Source organism: Hyperoodon ampullatus (assembly GCF_949752795.1).
Source record: "Hyperoodon ampullatus genome assembly, chromosome: 5".
Lineage (NCBI taxonomy): Eukaryota > Metazoa > Chordata > Mammalia > Artiodactyla > Ziphiidae > Hyperoodon > Hyperoodon ampullatus.
The window spans coordinates 41,741,647-41,761,374 of NC_136918.1; the positions used below are offsets into that span (position 1 = coordinate 41,741,647).

At 39.9% G+C, this 19,728-nt stretch overlaps 1 protein-coding gene across 1 annotated transcript in view; it reads right to left on the reverse strand.

The window, feature by feature from the left end:
• The window catches only part of TPRG1 (tumor protein p63 regulated 1), a gene marked incomplete at both ends in the record, with an annotated part of 140,657 nt that overhangs the window by 84,655 nt on the left and 36,274 nt on the right, over positions 1-19,728 (reverse strand). Inside the window, 2 exon segments of the mRNA XM_079705211.1 lie at positions 402-511; positions 515-578. Coding sequence (XP_079561337.1) covers positions 402-511; positions 515-578 — 174 coding nt within the window.

Consider the following 19,728-nt stretch of genomic DNA (forward strand, 5'->3'; position numbering starts at 1 on the left):
TCCTTCTGCTTGGAATATTCTTAAGCTTTTGTTCTTCTTCGGCTGACTCCTACCCCATGTCAAATATTGGCTCAAGCTCTTCTCCTGGAAAGCTTCTCTGATCTCTGCCACAGGAATTAGGTTAAAACCGTTTCTTCCATGTCCCCACAGCTCTTTCCACTTTACATTCAACCACTGACTTGTCAGGTACTCATATGAAAGTACAAATGTACTTAAAATTGTATCCCTGGTGTCTGACGTAGAGTGGAAACTCAAGGATTGTTTGATGAATTCAGCCACAGCGTCACTGTTCTCCCCTGGATTCTCCCAGCATACAGCACTGAACTGAACTTGGTGATTGTTTCCCCTGCCTGCCCCACACCCACTGCACCACTTTCCTGAGTCTAAGACATCATACTCACTTGTCCAGTGACATTGTAGGGAAGGAAAACTTGCCCAGGCAGATGCGATAGACAGCACTCAGGGGAATCCATTGCAACTGCACACAGCTGAGCATGATGAAGTCGTATTTTCAGATCAAGAGAATCCTGTCTGTGACCAGCAAAATCCTCTCCTTCTCATTGTTCCAGCAGTCTATCCCATGAAAAAAACACCACAGAGAAGAAAAGTCGTTTGCATAATCTTTCCAAGTTGAAAATAATGGAATTGTCTGAAATATATCTGCTGACACAGAAAATAATGAGGTTTGATCACCTCAGAAGAAAGAGAAGCTGAAGAATGACATCCCTTCTCTCTCATTCTGGTCCCATGACTAAGGGAGGAGGGAGGTGGAGGATCACAGGGAAAGGTTTTGTTTTGTTTTTTGGGTTTTTTTTTTTTTTTTTTTTTTTTTTTTTTGGCTGTGTTTGGTCTTGGTTGCTGTGCGCAGGCTTTCTCTAGTTGCAGCGAGCGGGGCTACTCTTTGTTGCGGTGTGCAGGCTTCTCATTGTGGTGGCTTCCCTTGTTGTGGAGCACGGGCTCTAGACACGCGGGCTTCAGTAGTTGCAGCATGCGGGCTCAGCAGTTGTGTCGCATGGATTCTAGAACGCAGGCTCAGTAGTTGTGGCGCACGGGCTTAGTTGCTCCATGGCATGTGGGATCTTCCCGGACCAGGGCTCGAACCTGTGTTCCCTGCATTGGCAGGTGGATTCTTAACCACTGCGCCACCAAGGAAGTCCACAGGGAGAGGTTTTACGGCCACAGAGCTCAGAGATGATTAGCCTTGACAGGATTCTTTAGGGGAATAGCAAGATTGTATCACGCTGGCAGTCAACTGATTCATGCTCCTCCGTGTCTTCCCAGTTCTTTAGAAAACCTTCATGGAGCTCATCTTCCTCAAAGCACACCAAAAATAATCTTTGTTCTAACTCAATCTGGATGACTCACTAGGCATTAGTTTATGCTAATCTCCAAAGGTCGCATTGCTGACTGAAGATAAAATGGAGACTTGAATATAGGTCCGGTGACCTCCACCCAAGCTACCACTATTTCAAGCTCATTCTATCATTTTCTTATGGTAGAAATACAGTGAAACAAGTGAAGTGAGATTCTTACAAGCCAAAGACAAAGCAGACACTGGATAAGTGTTTACTGAATTGATTTGCTTCAGATTTCAGAGCCTTTCAGGGTATGCATGGAAAATTCTGAGAGTTAAGAATCTCTACAACAGAGAGAACAGAGAGAACCAGAAGCAATGGCTTCTGGTTAAAAGAAAGTGAGCATGGTCTGAAATTTTTCTCACTCTCAACGCTTTTGCTGTCTGTCTGCTACAACCTTTGTATATAGCACTGCATGACTTGTATGATAACTGTTTCAGTACATGTTTTGTCTTCCCTAAGAGACAGAAAAGGATGATCTGTGACTGATTCATATCTGAATCCCCACTACACAGAATCAATCTAACGTAAGATTAGGACTGGGCACCCTGCTCCCATCCATTCTCACATAGTAACCAGAGTGCTATTCTTCAAATACAAAAGGAATGATGTGACTCCCCTGTTCACTCTATTAAATGACATCTTTTTGATTTCAGAATCAAATCTAAGTTACATAACATGGACTACAGGTCCCTGTATGGTCTGGCCTCTGCCCAGCACCATCTCACAGCAGGCTGAGAAAACTCATTGTTCAAGTCATGGTTCAAATGCCTCATTCAAAGAAGATTTCTTAAACTCCTATATAAACTGTCCCCCTATTACATTTTCTCAAAGCTTTCTGATCCTTTTCCATTTTCAGCACTTCTCATAGTTTGTAAGAAGGAACAATATGTTAAAAGTTTAGTAACTGGTACCACATGAACACTGACAAATCAGAATGGACACCAAAGTACAGAGGGTAGGGCAATGCCAGCGAGTGTCATCTGAGGATCATCCCTATATGTGTGTGTGTCTGTGTCTGTGTGTGTGTGTGTGTTCCATGAGGGCTGTGACTGTGTCTGCGCGGCTGTTTACTCTGTTCCTGTCGAATAGTCTGCTCCAAATAAATATCTGTTGAGTGGTAAAGGAGTGCCAACCATAATCATTTTGGAGGCCTTTGGGTTGGGTGAGTATGGGGATGAAAACTTCCAGCTAACTAACTCTGTAAGATTGTCTATTGAGCCTGTCTGTAGCTTACGTTCCTTACCTGTGAAACGGAGACAGTACTCATCTCCTAAGTTTGGGGAGAGGATTAAGGGACATGATTCTCAATCGGTGGTTTGTAAATGAGCTGTTATTATCATTGTCAGGGACCTAAGTGACTAAGTGACCTTGGGTAACCCCAATATGTGCCATTCCTCAATGTAGTCTAAAGACAGGCGAGACAAAATTGTAAGTTTAATCAATAGGAAGAGGAACAGGAGGAGACGTGAAGGAGAGAAAAAGGGAGATGAAGGAGGAAGAAATAGGGAGAAACAGAAGGAAGGAAAGAAAGATGAGATCATGCCTTATTATATGCCAGCCATTATGCATGTACAAGTATTAGCTCTACATCTCCCCACCACCCTTTGAAGAAAGTCACATTGAAAGTCACTCAGCTAGAATATGGTAGTAGTGTTAGTGATGTAGGGTCAAGAGATCCGGTTTAAATCTTGGTCCTATGGTTTCCATCCACTCTAAGAATGCTGCAATATTCAACTTCTACTCCACCAAGAGAAGGAGAGAATTCTTGATAATCTGTTTAACATTCTCCATCTTAGTCAGAAAGAGAAGAGGATTCTGAAATGTTTTATCAGATATCTACATAAATTTCTCTAAATAGATTGTATCTACTTAGCAGCAAGTTATAAGCTGCTGCCTAATAAACCAGACTTGTTTTTAGTCTAAAAAAATCCTCAGATTTTAGTTTAATGGTTTTACTGAAAATGTCAGCACTCCATAATGAGATTTATTTTAAAAGGTAGAGGATGGATTCAGGAAAAAAAAAAAAGAGAGAGAGAGAATTCTTTTTAGGAACAGAGTGCTCTGCTGTGACACAGACTCTGCATAATTTACATGTCGGAAAAGTCTGAATCCAAGTAAACACACAGGCTTATACATAGTTTGGGGCCACCATCTCTAGCTTCTGGGTGGTATATTTATTTATTTAGACTTCAATCACACCTTTTTCCCAGAGAACGCTTGGAGAAAACATTGAATTTTATATCCCTAATATTAATATAAGTTTGGCAGTAATATTCAGAACAAATATAGGAGTAGGAATAACAATCACATATTGTGTTTGTGCAGTCCATGGACATTCACAAAGCTCTTGAATATCAATGCTTTTGTTTAATTCTCCCAACAATCTTTTGGACTAAGAGCTATTACCCTCATTTTAAAGATAAGAAACTAAGGTCCAGAGACCCTTAAAATGACTTGCCCAATGCTTTACACCCAGCAAGTAGTAGTTCAAGGCCCTGAAATAAGTATGGAGACAGCAAATCCAGGCATAGTGTTGGCTTTCTCCATGGGACCACTCACCCCCAAATAGAGGACCCTTCAGTGTGGTGTGCAAGTGTGGTAGGAGCTATCTCTGCAAGGAGCTGATGTGATGATCTATAGCACTCCTGAAATTGTTCTCTCTGGGAAACAAAGCAAACATCTATGACTGTCCCCTCCAAACTTTGACTCTTCCAGTGTTCCTATCTTGGGGGAATACCTTTCTTCCATCCATTTAGGTATGCTAGAGACTTAGGAGTCTTTCGGGACATATCCTATTTCTTCACCTCACATGCCGAGTCCTAAACATTCTACTACCCAGACATCTCTCAAAACCATCCACTTCTCTCCAACTCGACTTTCACTATCTTAATCCAGTCTTCCCACAGCTCCTGCCTGGACTCTTGCAGTCCCCTTCTCACTGGGCTTGAGCAACTAGCCACCTGGACCTGGTTTATCTACATATACTTTAGTTCCCTCCCAGCCTCATACCATACTGCAATGAGGTAGACCTTTTTAAAAACAAACCTGGGGCTTCCCTGGTGGTGCAGTGGTTAGGAATCCACCTGACAATGTGGGGCAAACAGGTTTGAGCCTTGGTCCAGGAAGATCCCACATACCGCAGAGCAACTAAGCCCATGCACCACAAGTACTGAGCCTGCATTCTAGAGCCTGCAAGCCACAACTACTGAGCCCACATGCCGCAACTACTGGAGCCCACACACCTAGAGCCCGTGCTCCACAACAAGAGAAGCCACTGCAATGAGAAGCCCACACACCGCAACGAAGGGTAGCCCCCGCTCGCCACAACTAGAGAAAGCCCTCACGCAGCAACCAAGACCCAACACAGCCAAAAGTAAATAAATAAATAAATAAAAACAAATCTGTCTGTCCTTTACCTCCCAATCCTGGCTTCAAACACTTCAACAGTTCCCTATAGCTCTTACAAGAAATGACAATTTTCACCTGGTCTAAGGGGCTCTGTAGAGTCAGGCTTTACCTATTTCTTCAATGACATTTCAGGCCTCTGCACTCCCTTCTCTTTGATCTTCTTTCAGTTTCTTGGACTCAGCAATGCCCACTCCTGCTGAAGGGACTTTGCACGTGCTGTTCCCTCTGCCAGTCATGTTCTTCTTGATCTTCTTTACTTAATTAACTCCTATAGTGCTGAGCTCAATTACTCCTTACTCTGGAAAGTTTTCCCAGAATTCCATGACTACTTCTCTTCTTTCTAATATATACTTTCATAGAACTTCACATCTCTCCTTCACAGCACTTCTCCCAGATGCAATTTTATAGTTATTTCTGTGATTACCTAATTCATATCAGTCTTCTCTCCTATACTGTAAACATCACAAAGAGTCAGTTCTTAGCATTGTGTCACCACAGTAGTAAGTGTCCAAAAAATATTTCTGAAATGAATTGGTGAAGAATTAACAATTCTTGTGCAGTGCAAACTATATGCTTTGCCTCATGCTGCTTGAAGAATCCTATCCACAGTTGTACACATTGAAATACTCCCCCATAAAATAGCACATTTTCAAAAAAAAAAAAAAAGCAACATTGGGAAAATGTTCATACCAAAAGAGTGATAAAGAGCAGGATACAAAATGGTACCTTCAGTGTACTTCCAATTTTGTAACAACAGCAAAATATATAGATCAAAATGTTAACACTGATTATATCTGAGTGATGGGATTTCAAGTGACTTTCATTTGTTCTCATGCTTTTATTAGCCAAAGTTTAATTTTTTATGATAAACTTTCTACTTTTATGATAAAAGAGATATATCTTTTAAATTTTTTATTGAAATACAGTTGATTTACAATGTTGTGCTAGTTTCAGGTATAAAGCAAAGTGATTCAGCCATACACGCATATATAAATATATATATTCTTTTTTTTACATTCTCCTCCTTCATAGGTTACCACAAGATATTGAGTATAGTTCCCTGTGCTATACAGCAGGTCCCTGTGAGCTATTCATTTTATATATGGAAGTGTGTGTACTTTAACCCCAAACTCCTAATTTATCCCCTTCCCACTATCCCCTTTGGTAACCATAAGTTTGTTTTCTATGTCTGTGAGTCTATTTCCGTTTTGTAAATAAGTTCATTTGTATCTTTTATTTTATTTTAGATTCCACATATAAGTTACATCATATGATATTTGTCTTTGCTTGCTTAGTATGATAATCTCTAGGTCCACCCATATTGCTGCAAATGGTGTGAATTCATTCATTTTTATGGCTGAATAATATTAAAAGATATATATATATATATATATATTTTTTTTTTTTTTTTTTTTTTTTGCGGTACGCGGGCCTCTCACTGTTGTGGCCTCTTCCATTGCGGAACACAGGCTCTGGACACTCAGGCTCAGCGGCCATGGCTCACGGGCCCAGCCGCTCCGCGGCATGTGGGATCTTCCCAGACCAGGGCACGAACCCATGTTCCCTGCATCGGCAGGTGGACTCTCAACCACTGCACCACCAGGGAAGCCCAAAAGAGATATTTTTTAAATAAAAAAATCACCTATCCTTCAGGTTCCCAGCTTAAATGCTATCTGTTTAATGGCACCTTCCCCTCACCTCCCTTGCCCCCAAGTCGATACCATCTCTCTTTCCTTTAAATACACACACAGCCTTTATCAAAGTTTCAGTTGTGGCCTTAGTCACAATTTTCTGTACTTGTCCTTCCATTCCCTGCACACATGATGGAAGACCCTATGGTGCAGAGACAGTGATGGAGCCCTATCTGGGTCTCCTCACTGTGCCCAGCCCAGAGTCAAAGAGAGAGCAAGGTCTTAGTAAAAGAACAGAGCATGGAATAAAAAATTAGAATCATAAAATTCATCCCCACAGTGATGAGAGCCTGTCTCTCCTGGCAGAGAATTTGCTACATTCTCCTACCACTGCTGTTCCTCAGCAGTAGTTGCATTTCCCCTCTTTGATGGGGAAGGGGCCCTGACCTCCTGGTGGAAACAGGGAACCTAGTTGCTCCAGATTTGCAGTTTCCTGGTACTACAACAGTTTGGCCAGCAGAGGGCAACAGCGAACCACCAATGACAGGTGGGACCCATCTGAGCAAGTTTCCAGGACCCCCACCCCATTACTCAAACCATCCCAGATGCTTTGCCAGTTGCCCCAGCCCTACTCCTAACAATACTCTCAGTTGCTCTTTTAAGTCCATGTCAAATCAGTTTATGGTTTGGAAATGATTTTTCTCCCCCAAATATTTTCTTCTAATATTATTCCCCCAAATATACACACACATGCATGTACATGTGCATGCATACACACACACACACAAACACACACACACACACACCACTAAGACATCGCCCCGATATTGAATAGAGTGATTATACCTGATTTACAAATCAATCTTCTTTCCTGTGCCCCTCTAGCCTCTTAGAATAACCAGCCCTTGAAAGAGGAAGACAGCTTCTTGGCTATAGTCAGGAATCAGGACTCAGGAGGAAAACACTGAATCATTCATTCCACACATATTCCCTGAGCACCCACTGGGTTCCAGGCCCTGAAGAGAATCCAGTTTGGGTTTGCAATTCAAACAAAAACAGATGAAAAATGCATGGCATTGAAGCAAAGCAATTTGCCTCCCCCTGAGTTAAGTGAAGTCTTATAAAACCTTTAGCTAAATAACCCACATGCAATTCTTTCAATCATTTGGTTAATCTCTCCCTGGGCCTCTCCAATGTGTTTAAAATAGGGGACCCTCCAAGTAAACACAGTATTCTAATAAAAACCCGATGTCCACAAACCTTCCCTGTTCCCGTCCCCTGACTTGACTTCCTGTGGTTCATTTTTTTCCCACTACCCCATGCAGCCAGCCATGTACCTGGCCCTGCACTTAGCTACTGGGAATACTGAGAAAAGCATTCAACTCTTAAGGAATACACAGTTCTCTAAGATGTGAGGTGAAATCAACTAAGGAAGAGTTAATGGGTATGATGATGAGACTGGATAATGAGAACACAAGTCCACAGACTCAGGTGTCTGGATTCCCAGCCCATTGCCCACAGGGCTGAGGAAAAGGAACCCTAGGTATCTATTTGATGTCCTTAAAGAAAACTCTCTTATCAGCTTTTCATTTCCTGCTGTTTGGTGAAGATCTCAGTGTTGGAAAAGCACAAGTTGCAAAGTACAGATGATTCTCTGGAGGTACACTAAAAAGGCCTCAGGAATATTTATTCATTTCTCCAACACGTCTTTAACATGTACCACTCAGTATAGGGCAAAGTGTCCCCGTAAAATATGGACAAGGATGAACCTGGAAACATCCACTTTTGTATCCACAGAACTACTTTTTGCCTGAGTAAGAGAAGTCCTACCATGAAATTTCATATTGCTCCAGTTGAGTGCAGAAAAAGACAATGGTCAATTTTCCCCCTGGAAAACAAAGTCCGCAAGATGGGATCCATCACGTTTTATGAAACAGCAAGGAAGCCAGCGTGACCAAAGCAAAAGGAACGAGGAGAGTGGAAGGAGATTTAAGCAGAAGCCACATCTCGTGCCAAAATAACCACAATTTCTTTGCAATTTGAGAATGTTTTCACATTACATGGTTATTATCCCCACTTCACAGGTGGAGGAACCAAGTCTTAATAAAGTAACATGCATCTAGTACCAATGACAGAGCCATGGTGAGCATCCAGCACTTGTGACCCCCCCAGCCCAGGCCATATACATTCCATCTAGTGGCTTCTCCCACATATCTTCCCTGTGCAGCAGGCATTTGTGCTCTCCCCACCACAGTACCATCAGTAAGAGGATATTTTAAAAGCTACACAAAAGAGAAGACTCTGGGCACACCCCATCCTTCTCTCTTTCCCACAAAACAACTAAATAGCTGTTGCATAGCTACTGGGCACACCAGGCACTGATAAGAGGCCCACCCCCGAGGGGCTCTCTCCTCCCCGCCTCCCCCAAATTCACTTTAGGGGATTCACTTGATCAGAAGCCAAAGAAGCGGCAGGAGAACAAGGACTAATTTTGAGGAGGCAACAGAGAGGGAAGAACAGAGGGATGGGATACAACAAATGCTCACTTCTTGCCACCTCCCTTGTTTTATTCTTTTAAGTGGGAGAGATATTTGCTTATTGTACTGTGTTAGTTACACCTCCTTGGGTACAGAAGACACAGCCCACATCAGGCAAGTCCAAGAAGAGGAGATGTGTTATAAAAATACTCTGAGGAATCCCACAGAAATCTACGAACAGGAACCATAGCACAGTTGGGATTTAGGAAACCTAGAAAGTCACAAGGAATGAAATTCACCCTGGAAGGGCTGTCTCTCTCATGATGTCTGTGTATCCCTCCATGCATCTCATCTGTTTCCTCTTGACTGATGTGGCCTTCTGCTTACTGCCAGTGTTTGCTCCTCTTTAATTCCACCTTGCCTGTGACCTTATTGTTTCCTTAGTCCTGACTATACATGAGTTTGCAGAATCTGCTCTCGTAGCTAACTGGCCTCTGTTGTCCTAAATCTCCTAGTTCAGACTCTCAAGATAAGGGATTTTGTTAGCCCAAATCATTCCTCTGAGTTGCCTTTTTGAGTCTTACATCAGCTAACCCATTAGGTCCCCTTTGTCCAATCAGCTCTGGCCAAGGGCTGAAGTTATATAGTAGAAAATAGGATTTGCCAGTGAGAAACACTTTATTCTTCTTTTTTAGAATTGTTTTAACTATTTTAATTCCTTTGTCTTTCCATAAAAATTTTAGAATAGTGACTTCCCTGGTGGCTCAGTGGTTAAGAGTCCGCCTGCCAATGCAGGGGACACAGGTTTGAGCCCTGGTCCGGGAAGATCCCACATGCCACGGAGCACCTAAGCCCTTGTGCTACAACTACTGAGCCTGCGCTCTAGAGCCCGTGAACCACAACTACTGATCCTGCATGCCACAACTACTAAAGCCCGCACACCTAAAGCCCATGCTCCACAACAAGAGAAGCCACTGCAATGAGAAGCCTGTGCACTGCAACTAGAGAAAGCCTGCATACAGCAACGAAGACCCAACACAGCCATAACTAAATATTTTTAAAATAAAATAAAAAAAAAAAACAGGCAAACTGAAAAAAAATTTTAGAATAGTTTTGTCCATACCTACAAAAATCCTGCTGAGATTGAAAGGAATTATGTTTAACCTGTATGTCAAATTTGTGGAAAATTGACATCTTTACTATATTGATTCTTCCAATCTATGAACATGGGATTTAGATCTTTGTTTCTTTCATTAGCAGTTTGTAGCTTTCAGTGTGTAAGTCCTATACATATTTTGTTAGATTTACACTTAAATATTTTTCTTTTTTTGAGTGATTATAAATGTTATTATATTTTTGTTTTTACCTCCTCAATGCTAGTATATAGAAATATAATTGATTTTTTTAATTATTACTAAAATATTTTTTGTATGTTTATCATGTACCCTGCAAACTTGTTAAACTCATCTAATAGTTCTGGAAACTTTTTGGTAGATTCCTTGGAATTTTCTACATAGATTATCATGCCATCTACAATTAGGAACAGTTTTTGTTCCTTGCTGTTTGACCTGTATGCATTTTATTTACTTTTCTTGCCTTGTTACACTGGCTAGAACTTCCAGGACTATGTTGAATATTGGTAGTGAGAGTGGACACCTACCTTGTTCCCAATTTTAGGGGGAAAACATTGTCTTTTCCCAATAGCATGATGTTAATTATAGGTTTGATGTAGATGTTCTTTATCAAATTGAAAAGGTTCCTCTCTTATTTTCTGAGGGTTTTTGTCATGAATGGGTATGTTGAATTTTGTCAAATGCTTTTTCTGCATATATTGATCTCATCATATGATTTTTCTTCTTTAGCCTGTTAATATGGTGGATTATATTGATTAATTTTCTAATATTGAACTAGCCTTGCATCACTGGAATAAACCCCACTTGGTCATGGTACATAATTATTTTTTTATATTGTTGAATTTTATTTGCCAATGTTTTGTTAAGAATTTTTAAATCTATATTCATGAGGGGTATTGGTCTGTAGTTTTATTTTTGTACTGTCTTTGTCTGGATTTAGTATCAAGTTAATACTGGCTTCATAGAATGAGCTGGGAAGTATTCATTCCTCTTCTATTTTCTGGAAAAGATTATGTAAATTGGTGTTCATTCTTCTCTAAATGCTTAATAGAATCCTCCAGTGGAACCATCCAGGCCTAGATATTTCTTTGGGGGAAGGTCTTGTTTTTTTGGTTTTTTGGGGGGTTTTTTTGTGTGTGTGGTACACGGGTCCCTCACTGCTGTGGCCCCTCCCGTTGTGGAGCACAGGCTCCGGACATGCAGGCTCAGCAGCCATGGCTCACGGGCCCAGCCGCTCCACGGCATGTGGGATCTTCCTGGACCAGGGCACAAACCCATGTCACCTGCATCAGCAGGCGGACTCTCAACCACCACGCCACCAGGGAAGCCCTGGGGAAGGTTTTAGTTACAAATTTAATTTACTAATTGTTATAAGGCTACTTAAATTATCTATTTCATCTTGGGTGTGTGTACTGAGGAAAGGGTTCATTTCATCTAAGTTGTCAAATTTATGTGTGTAGAGTTGTTGGCTATAATTCCTCATTGTCTCTCTGGTGTTTGTCAGGTCTGTGTGATACTCCCTGTTTTATTCCTAATATTCGTAATTTATGACTTTGGGGGGGGGGGTCATCCTTGCTAGCAGTTTGTCAACTTTATTGAAATTTTCAGAGAACCAGCTTTTTGCTTCTTTAATTTTTCCTATTGTTTTTGTTTTTTATTAACTTCTACTTTTATCTTTATTACTGCTTTCCTTCTCAGCTTTGGATTTGTTCTTCTTTTTCTAATTTCTTGAAGCTGAAGCTTCTACTATTGACTTAGGATGTTACTTCAACTGATTTGAGCACTTTTCCTTTAATGCTATAAATTTCTTTCTCAGGACTACTTTAGCTGTATCCCATACAGCTATGGATATGTTTTATCTTTATTTGTATTCCATTCAATGAACTTTTTAATTTCTTTGAAACTCTCTCTTTGACCTCAGGATTATCTACCCATATTTAGAAGTATATTGCTCTGTTTCCAAGCATTTAGATATTTTTCTGTTATCTTTCTATTATTGATTTCTTGTTTGATTCCACTGTAATCAGAGAACATACCCTGTATGATTTCAATTCTTTTAAATTTGGTGAGGTTTGCTTTGTAGTGCAAGATATGGTGGATCTTGCTATCTGTTCTGTGGGTGTTTGAAAAGAAGATGTATTCTGCTGTTACTTGGTGGAGAGTCCTATAAATGCTGATTGGGTCATAGTGTTGTTAAGTTCTTCTAAATCCTTGCTGAATTTTTGCCCATTTTTTTATATCAATTATTGAAAGAATGGTCTTGAAGTCTCCAACTGTAATCATGGATTTGTCCATTTCTCCTTTCAGTTCTATCAGTTTCATTTCAAAATTTTTGCAGCTCTATTATTTGGTGTATACACATTTAAGATTTCTCTGTCTTCTTGGATGAAAGGATTGACCCTTTCATCATTATAGAGTTTCCTCTCAATTTTCCTGGTAATTTTCCTTGCTCAGAAGATTACACTTTTACTAATTCACATAGCACAGCGTTTCAGAAGCCACAGCAATTCTTAAACTTGGTAGTTCTTTCTATTGAACATACTAGTGGAACCAGAGGCTCTTTTCTCTTCACATTGATTACTCTTCCTAAACCCAACCTACTTTCCCTACAACAGGGCATTTTGGGATAACCTAGGGACCCAATAGAGTGGAGACAATTTCCTCTTTGTGTATCAGGCAGCAGGTTTATTCATAAGAGACTATAATAGTTGTCTGTATAACAGCTGTAGTGATCTAAATGTGTTGATAGCCTCAATATTAAGGTTGAGGTGTTATTTGTTTTCTTTAATAAACCACATATTGGCAGTCCCCTAAATAATCAAGACTAAGTTTAAATTTGGGGGCAATTATTTCCAGAATCTATTGCCTTTCTAATAATGTCAGCACCCTATTTAACTCAAGACAGCAATGCCTATATAGAGGTCATGAAGGAAACATAAAGGCAGTGGTGTGCTATAAATGGTAAACATATTCTAAAGTAACAATAATGATAATGATGATGCCCTGATTTTATTTCCTTGATAAATTCTCCTGTCATGACTGATTTCAGTATCCCAAGGTGAGGTCACCGGACCTGGAGTTGGAAGAGATGCACACAGCTGGCCATCATGAGGGGAGAGCTGAGCACACACACCACTGCATCAGGGAATGAAGAGGGGCCAGTGTAAGACAATGGGAAGTGACAAGGTGTTGGCAAACTGGAAGCACATACCTTAACTAAAAACATTCAAATTCAAATTTTGAAAAATACTTAGCAGGGTGGAAATGGCTTATGGATCTCCAAGTTGTGACTCAAGAAAAAAATTTGATCCATGCTCCTTAGACTGGTGTTCAAAATTCTTTCCTTTCTGGTTCCTTTCTGCCTTTCCAACTTCTTTCTAGTTCTCTGACTCTTGCTCACTAATCCAGCCACACAGAACTGTCTGTGGTTCCTTGAGCCTGTCTCAGTTACTCTGTGCAGATTCTTCCCTCTTCCTGAGATGTTCTTTCCCATCATATATTTTTTGGAAATTTCTCTTCCTCCCTTAATCCTGGACATTCCCTTGACCTATGTCAACAATACAGACACACTGAGTTCTGAGCTCCCACAGAATAATTTGTAGGACTGTGTATCAGCAAGTATCATACTGTGCTGTGACTTCTTTACATGTCCTCCCTCCCCACAAGACTGAGAGTTCCTTGAAGACAGAAATTTTGTCTTACTTGTTTCTGTATTTGCCTCAGTTAGGGCAGAGTCTGGCTTATGTAAGGAGCTCAGTAAATATATAAATGGTTGTATAAATGGGTGAATATTATTATTAATAATAATAGTTATTATCATTATAAAAGCAAACTCTTAGGTGGCACATACTATGTGGCAAAAATTGGTATAAGCATTGTATATATTTTAAATAATTTAATTCTTAAATTAATATCCCTCTTTACATAGCCATTTTATAAATGATAAAACTGAGGCCCAGAGGAAGTAAGAGACTTACATACCAAGGTCACATAGCTAATAAATGATGGAGCTGGGCATTTAGCTTCATCAGACTTTTTTTCACCTCTTGGCTCTTCCTGACACCTCCTTAACTCATAGCAGTCTTGGGAAAACAAACACTTCCAAGTACATTTGTGACTGCAGTATCTAAATGCCCTCACTGTCCTGTAATTCAGGTTACTCAGAGACCATTAGCTATCTGGATGAGGCTGTTGCCATGGAGGAATTTATAGAGAAAAGCAATGTGTTTAATTAAGTGGTTGTCGAAAACACCCGCCCAGTATAAATGGATTCTGGCAACAGAGGTGCTTTTGTTGCTGTCAGAGTCCTGCCACAGGTCATTAACATCTTGATAGATTTGAGGCATTTTCAGCCTGAGTGCTTTCACCCAAAGATGGAGGAAGTCTCGTTGGGCTTTGAGCTGCTTGGAGGCCCAGGGTAATAGAGGCAGGACTCGATGGATGGACCCTGCTAGTGTCAGTGAAGGGCTTCAGGCAATAGATGGCTCTATCAGAATTAGATGCAAGTCAAGTCCATGATCAGTTCTGAGCCCCTACCAAATGCCAGACACTGTACTAAGTACTGGGAGATGGGCCGAGATGGGCTTGGACAAAGGTGACTCCGAATCAGGCCCTGACTTAAGGAATGCTTTCCTCACAATGTGCACAATGAAATATATTATGTTGTATAAGGTGAGCACAGAGAAGGGAGAGAAGATGATTCTGGTTGAATTAATATGGAAAGGCTTTATAGGCATAGTGTCCCTGAAGGACAGGAAAGGTCTGGGTGAACAAGAAGGAGAGAAAACATACCAAATAGAGCAAATTGGATGAGTACAATCATGAAGCCAAGGTATTGTGTCAGGAACTTTAGGGAAACAGAAGGCAATTCAATTTGACTGGTAGAATTTGTTAAAGGGCATAATGGTAAATAAGATTGGAAAGGTAAATTTGGTCTATGACATGTAGGGTCTTAAAGATGCAACAGAAGGGTATATAGGCAGTGAGAATCCACTGATATCCTCAGAGCATGAGCATGAGAGTGATCTAGACCGGTGCTTCTCAAATTTTAATGATAGGAATCAACTGGAGATCCTATGAAAATGCAGACTCAGGTTTAGTATGACTGGGGTGGGTCCTGTGGGTCGGCATTGCTAACAAGCTCCTAGGTGCTGCTGCTGCTGCTGATTCCAAGACCACACTTTGAGTAGCAAAGTCTAGAATAAATGAAAGTATGCAAAAATGAGTGGGGTTGGGTAGGAGATACATTTCAGGTTGTTAATTTGCGTATTATATTTATTATTCATGACTAAAATGTTTAGCAATCCCTGAATCCTCAGTTTACTTGGGGTTTTTGTTTTATTTGTGTTTTTATTTTTTAAATTATTAGTAGCAGTGTTTTTCATTCCAAAAGTAGTTCAGCATTCCTAATTATACTGTGACAAGATAAAGTATGATTGACCTTAGCCCATCAATGGCAGCCACCATTCCCTAAAAGTATCTGACTTTTTACTTGATTCTGGGAAAAGACTAAATAAAGTCAAATGGACAACACAAGGCGAGAAAGATCTGGAGAGGAAAAGAGGAAAATGTCTCTGAACCTGCCCAACGAATCACTGTCCTCCTCCCTGAAAGCAATAGACAATCAATGAAGAAAGCAGACACAGGCACAAAGATCATTTAACCAATTTAAACCGTGGTGATGGCTGCATCAGGAGATGAAAAAAAATCACAAAAGGCAGCAAGAGCAGTACAGTGAGAAGACAACTGGGCTGAGAGAGAGGTTCCGAGAAGTCAAGCTGTCCTGTGACCCTTAATAAGTGGTTGCTCTTAGATAGGTCGTTTAATCTCTGGGTTTCTTCAACCAGAAAATAAAGCCAATAGTCCCTTCTTGCCTTCTTCCCTGGGTCTGTGTGAGGATCAAATGTAAGTGCAGGTGTGAAAGCAAACACAGGCATTGCTTTGGGGATCACTGAACTCCACCTGTGCCCTGTGCCTGGGAAATCATTTGGTGTCCTGTGCCTCAACATTGCTTCGCTTCCTGGATGACTTTCTTTTTATTTAAACATCTAGGATAGTTCTTTCTTCTGGGAAATCATTCTAAATTAAGCAGAGATGCCCTGCACAATTCCATTTACCCCACCAAGCCCAAGAAACAGAATTCTGAGTTTAACCATTGGGTTACAATCTGATAAGGGGCACACATGGAATCTGGGCACAGTAGCAAAGGGCCATTTTAGCAAAAGTCAGGGCAGCATAATGCATTGGAGCCCTGTCTCTGCTACTTTAGAGCTGTGTTACTCTTCTTTCTCAAAAATTTTTATTGAAATATAGTTGATTTATAATGTGTTAATTTCAGGTGTACAGTAAAGTGATTTAGTTATACAATACATACATATATATATATATATATATACATATATATTCTTTTTTTACATTCTCTTCCATTATAGGTTATTACAAGATATTGAGTATAGTTCCCTGTGCTATACAGTAGGTCTTTTTTGTTTATCTATTTTGTATGTGTTACTCTTCTGAGCTTTGATTTCCTCATCTGCAAATTGGAGTTCATGTTTCCTGCCTCAGACAATTACTATGAAGATTGAATTAAATGAAGAAGAGTAATTTTTTAACTATAAAGTGCTACAGGAATATTACTTACTATTTTTTATCAAAAAATAAGTGGAGAATGTCTTATATATTTTCATTTCTCTTTCCAGTTGTGGAATGTTACTCTGGCCCACTGGTAACTCTTCCTTACTTGGTGCTTCAATTTTAAAAAGATAATATAAACCTTTACATTTGTGTAGCCACTGACAGTTTAAAAGTAATTGTCTAATACTTTACAAAAACTACAAGATAACCAAGAAAAACATGCGGAAAAACCCTAAGAAAAATGCCATTTAGAGATCATCAAAATTATATAAATTATACAAATATAATGGTAAATGCGTGGAAAGCACTTATTGCAAGGTACAGTTTAAGTGCTCAATAAATGTCATCTATTAATATTCTAACAATCTTTGACAGAAGATTGCATGGAGAAAAGCTGGAATGATATATACCAAAAATTAACAGTAGCTGTGCTTCTTTCAAGAGCAGTGGATTTCTAATGGATTAAAGACTGTATTAAAACAAATTCACTAATTTAAAAAAACAAAATGGAAAGCCCACTCAAGTTCACCTAGCTACATTGATAATAAGTAGCAGAGCCAGGAATCAAACCCAAGTCTTCTGATTCCAAATTCAGGACTCTTTCTATGACACCAGGCTGCATCCTTGACTTCACTTTCATTCTACTGTCTTTATGTCCAACACAGATAATTAGTCGGATTTCACCAAAGTCTGAGGATAAAAACCTAGGTGGGTTTCAGGAGAGGTAGGCAATGAAACATGCTGAAAGTATTTGCCATGAAGATGAAGAGCAAGAGTTACTTGATCCCAGCCACTAGAGGCAAGTCCTCTCATTCAGGAATAAGGGGGATGAGAACAACAACCCTCACCACCACTTCACACTAATGTGTGTGGAGGGAAGATCTCATCTCCTACCACCTCTTTAACCACCGCAGACAAAGACATCTTGAGTACATTTGACTGAAGAGCCACGTCATTGCCATCGTATTGCACTTTTCTGAGACTCCATAGAGTGTCAAGATGTTCTCCTTGGTACTGGCTTAATGGATCACTTCTAAAAGCGTATGCACTATTTATTGTAAAAGTCCTTTCCCAGAGGGCCAAGAAAGACAGTACAAGGAGGAGATAAGCATCATCCTGTCTTTACAGCTGTAAAGTTATAAAATTCCTAAATGGGCTGGGCTGGGCTAGAAGCCTGAGTCTCACTTGAGGTCTCCTTATGGTATTCTTTTTTTTTTCTTTTCAATTTTTAAATTTTATTTTACTTATTTATTTTTTTATATAGCAGGTTCTTATTAGTTATCTATTTTCTACATATTAGTGTATATGGTACACTTTAAGAATATCTTAGGATATTCTTAATGGTTTCAGCTAACTGGGATCTTGCTGGAGCTGATAGCATCTCTCTAGTTCTCCTTTTGGTCTGTCCATCTTCCTTGTATTCGCTACCCAAGTGCCTTCAAACTCATTTTTCTAATCTGCTGAATGATATATCTGTCTAAATTTAGAACATCTCAAAGAAGTTAATCTGCACTAGTTTGGGTGATATCCCTTGGAAAATGCTTTGACTGACTTAATGTTATTTCATGCCCTTAGCACCTATAGAAGGAGGGCCTATATAAATATGTCAGGATTACTGTCCCTTTTGAAAACAAATGGAGGTGGCATCTGTACACGTATGTAGAACCATCTATTCAATACGACTATGAGGAGGCACAATGGACACCTCAGACACATTTTTTTCCCCACAACTTTATACAAAAAGTTCTGTAAAAAGTGAATGACAAGACTGTTGGGAGGATTAAGTGACACTCTGTGCACAGTTTCTCCTCCAATGTTTGGCATATGGTGGTTTCTCAATAAGGTAGAGTTACCATGTCCTTCTTAACTTAGAATTGTGGCACAGACAGCCCATCAGTTTGCCAGGCCAAAGCCCAAGCATTACCCTGAACTCTTTCCTCTTAGATGATTAAACACAAAGATCCACAAAGCCCAGCTATGTCAGTTATCAGCTTATTGCTTCTCAGTTCCTAATGTACACTTCAGTATATGCTCTATGATAAACATCAGATTCTCTTAAGCACTTCTGCTTTCAAGTGTGCCCCCATGTTATGATTTTGCAGTAGAGAGCACTAGAGGGATACAGAGGAAGAAGATGCCTTTTCGAATTTCCAGCTTAGGCTGGGAGTCAGCAGGTTGATGTGAGAACAGCCAATGGCCTCTGCCCCAGCCAGAACACAGACCCTCTGAAACCTTGCAACTTCTGCTTGGCATTCATCTTTCCTCAACCACCTGTCCAGACTTCATCCATTCACCAATGAAAAAGGTGACTTTTTGCTGAATTGGATAATAGTTTTTGAATTCTGGAAGAATATTTCCTCAACTTTTTTGTGCTATGACAATATTATAGCCACAGACACAACTCACTTTTAAACTTAACCTGCATTGTTAACATATCCCCTATTACTTTCTTAAGTTTAGACAATAAACAAAACAATAAATCAAACTCTGACCTCTAGTTTGCTTATTTCCATGGGATAATTGCTGCCACCGGGGCCAATTCCAAGCTACCAACCTGATATCACTGAACATCCAGTTGGTAGAGAGGGGCAGGAACACACTGTCGGGTATTATTTCCACCACACAAATAGAATAGGCAAAAATAACCCCCAGAGCATACATAACAGCAAAGTGAAGTAAAATCATCAGAGGATGAGGCATTTTGAGTATATTACATTTGTTTTAAATTTATTTGGGGTGAAAGGTAAAAACCCATCAGACCAAACAAATGAAGAGGAAATAGGCAGTCTACCTGAAAAAGAATTCAGAATAATGATAGTAAAGATGATCCAAAATCTTGTAAATAGAATGGAGAAAATTCAAGAAATGCTTAACAAGGACCTAGAAGAACTGAAGAGCAAACAAACAATGATGAACAACACAATAAATGAAATTAAAAATTCTTTAGAAGGAATCATTAGCAGAATAACCGAGGCAGAAGAACAGATAACGACCTGGAAGACAAAATAATGAAAATAACTACCACAGAGCAGAATAAAGAAAAAAGAATGAAAAAAAAATGAGGACAGTCTCAGAGACCTCTGGGACA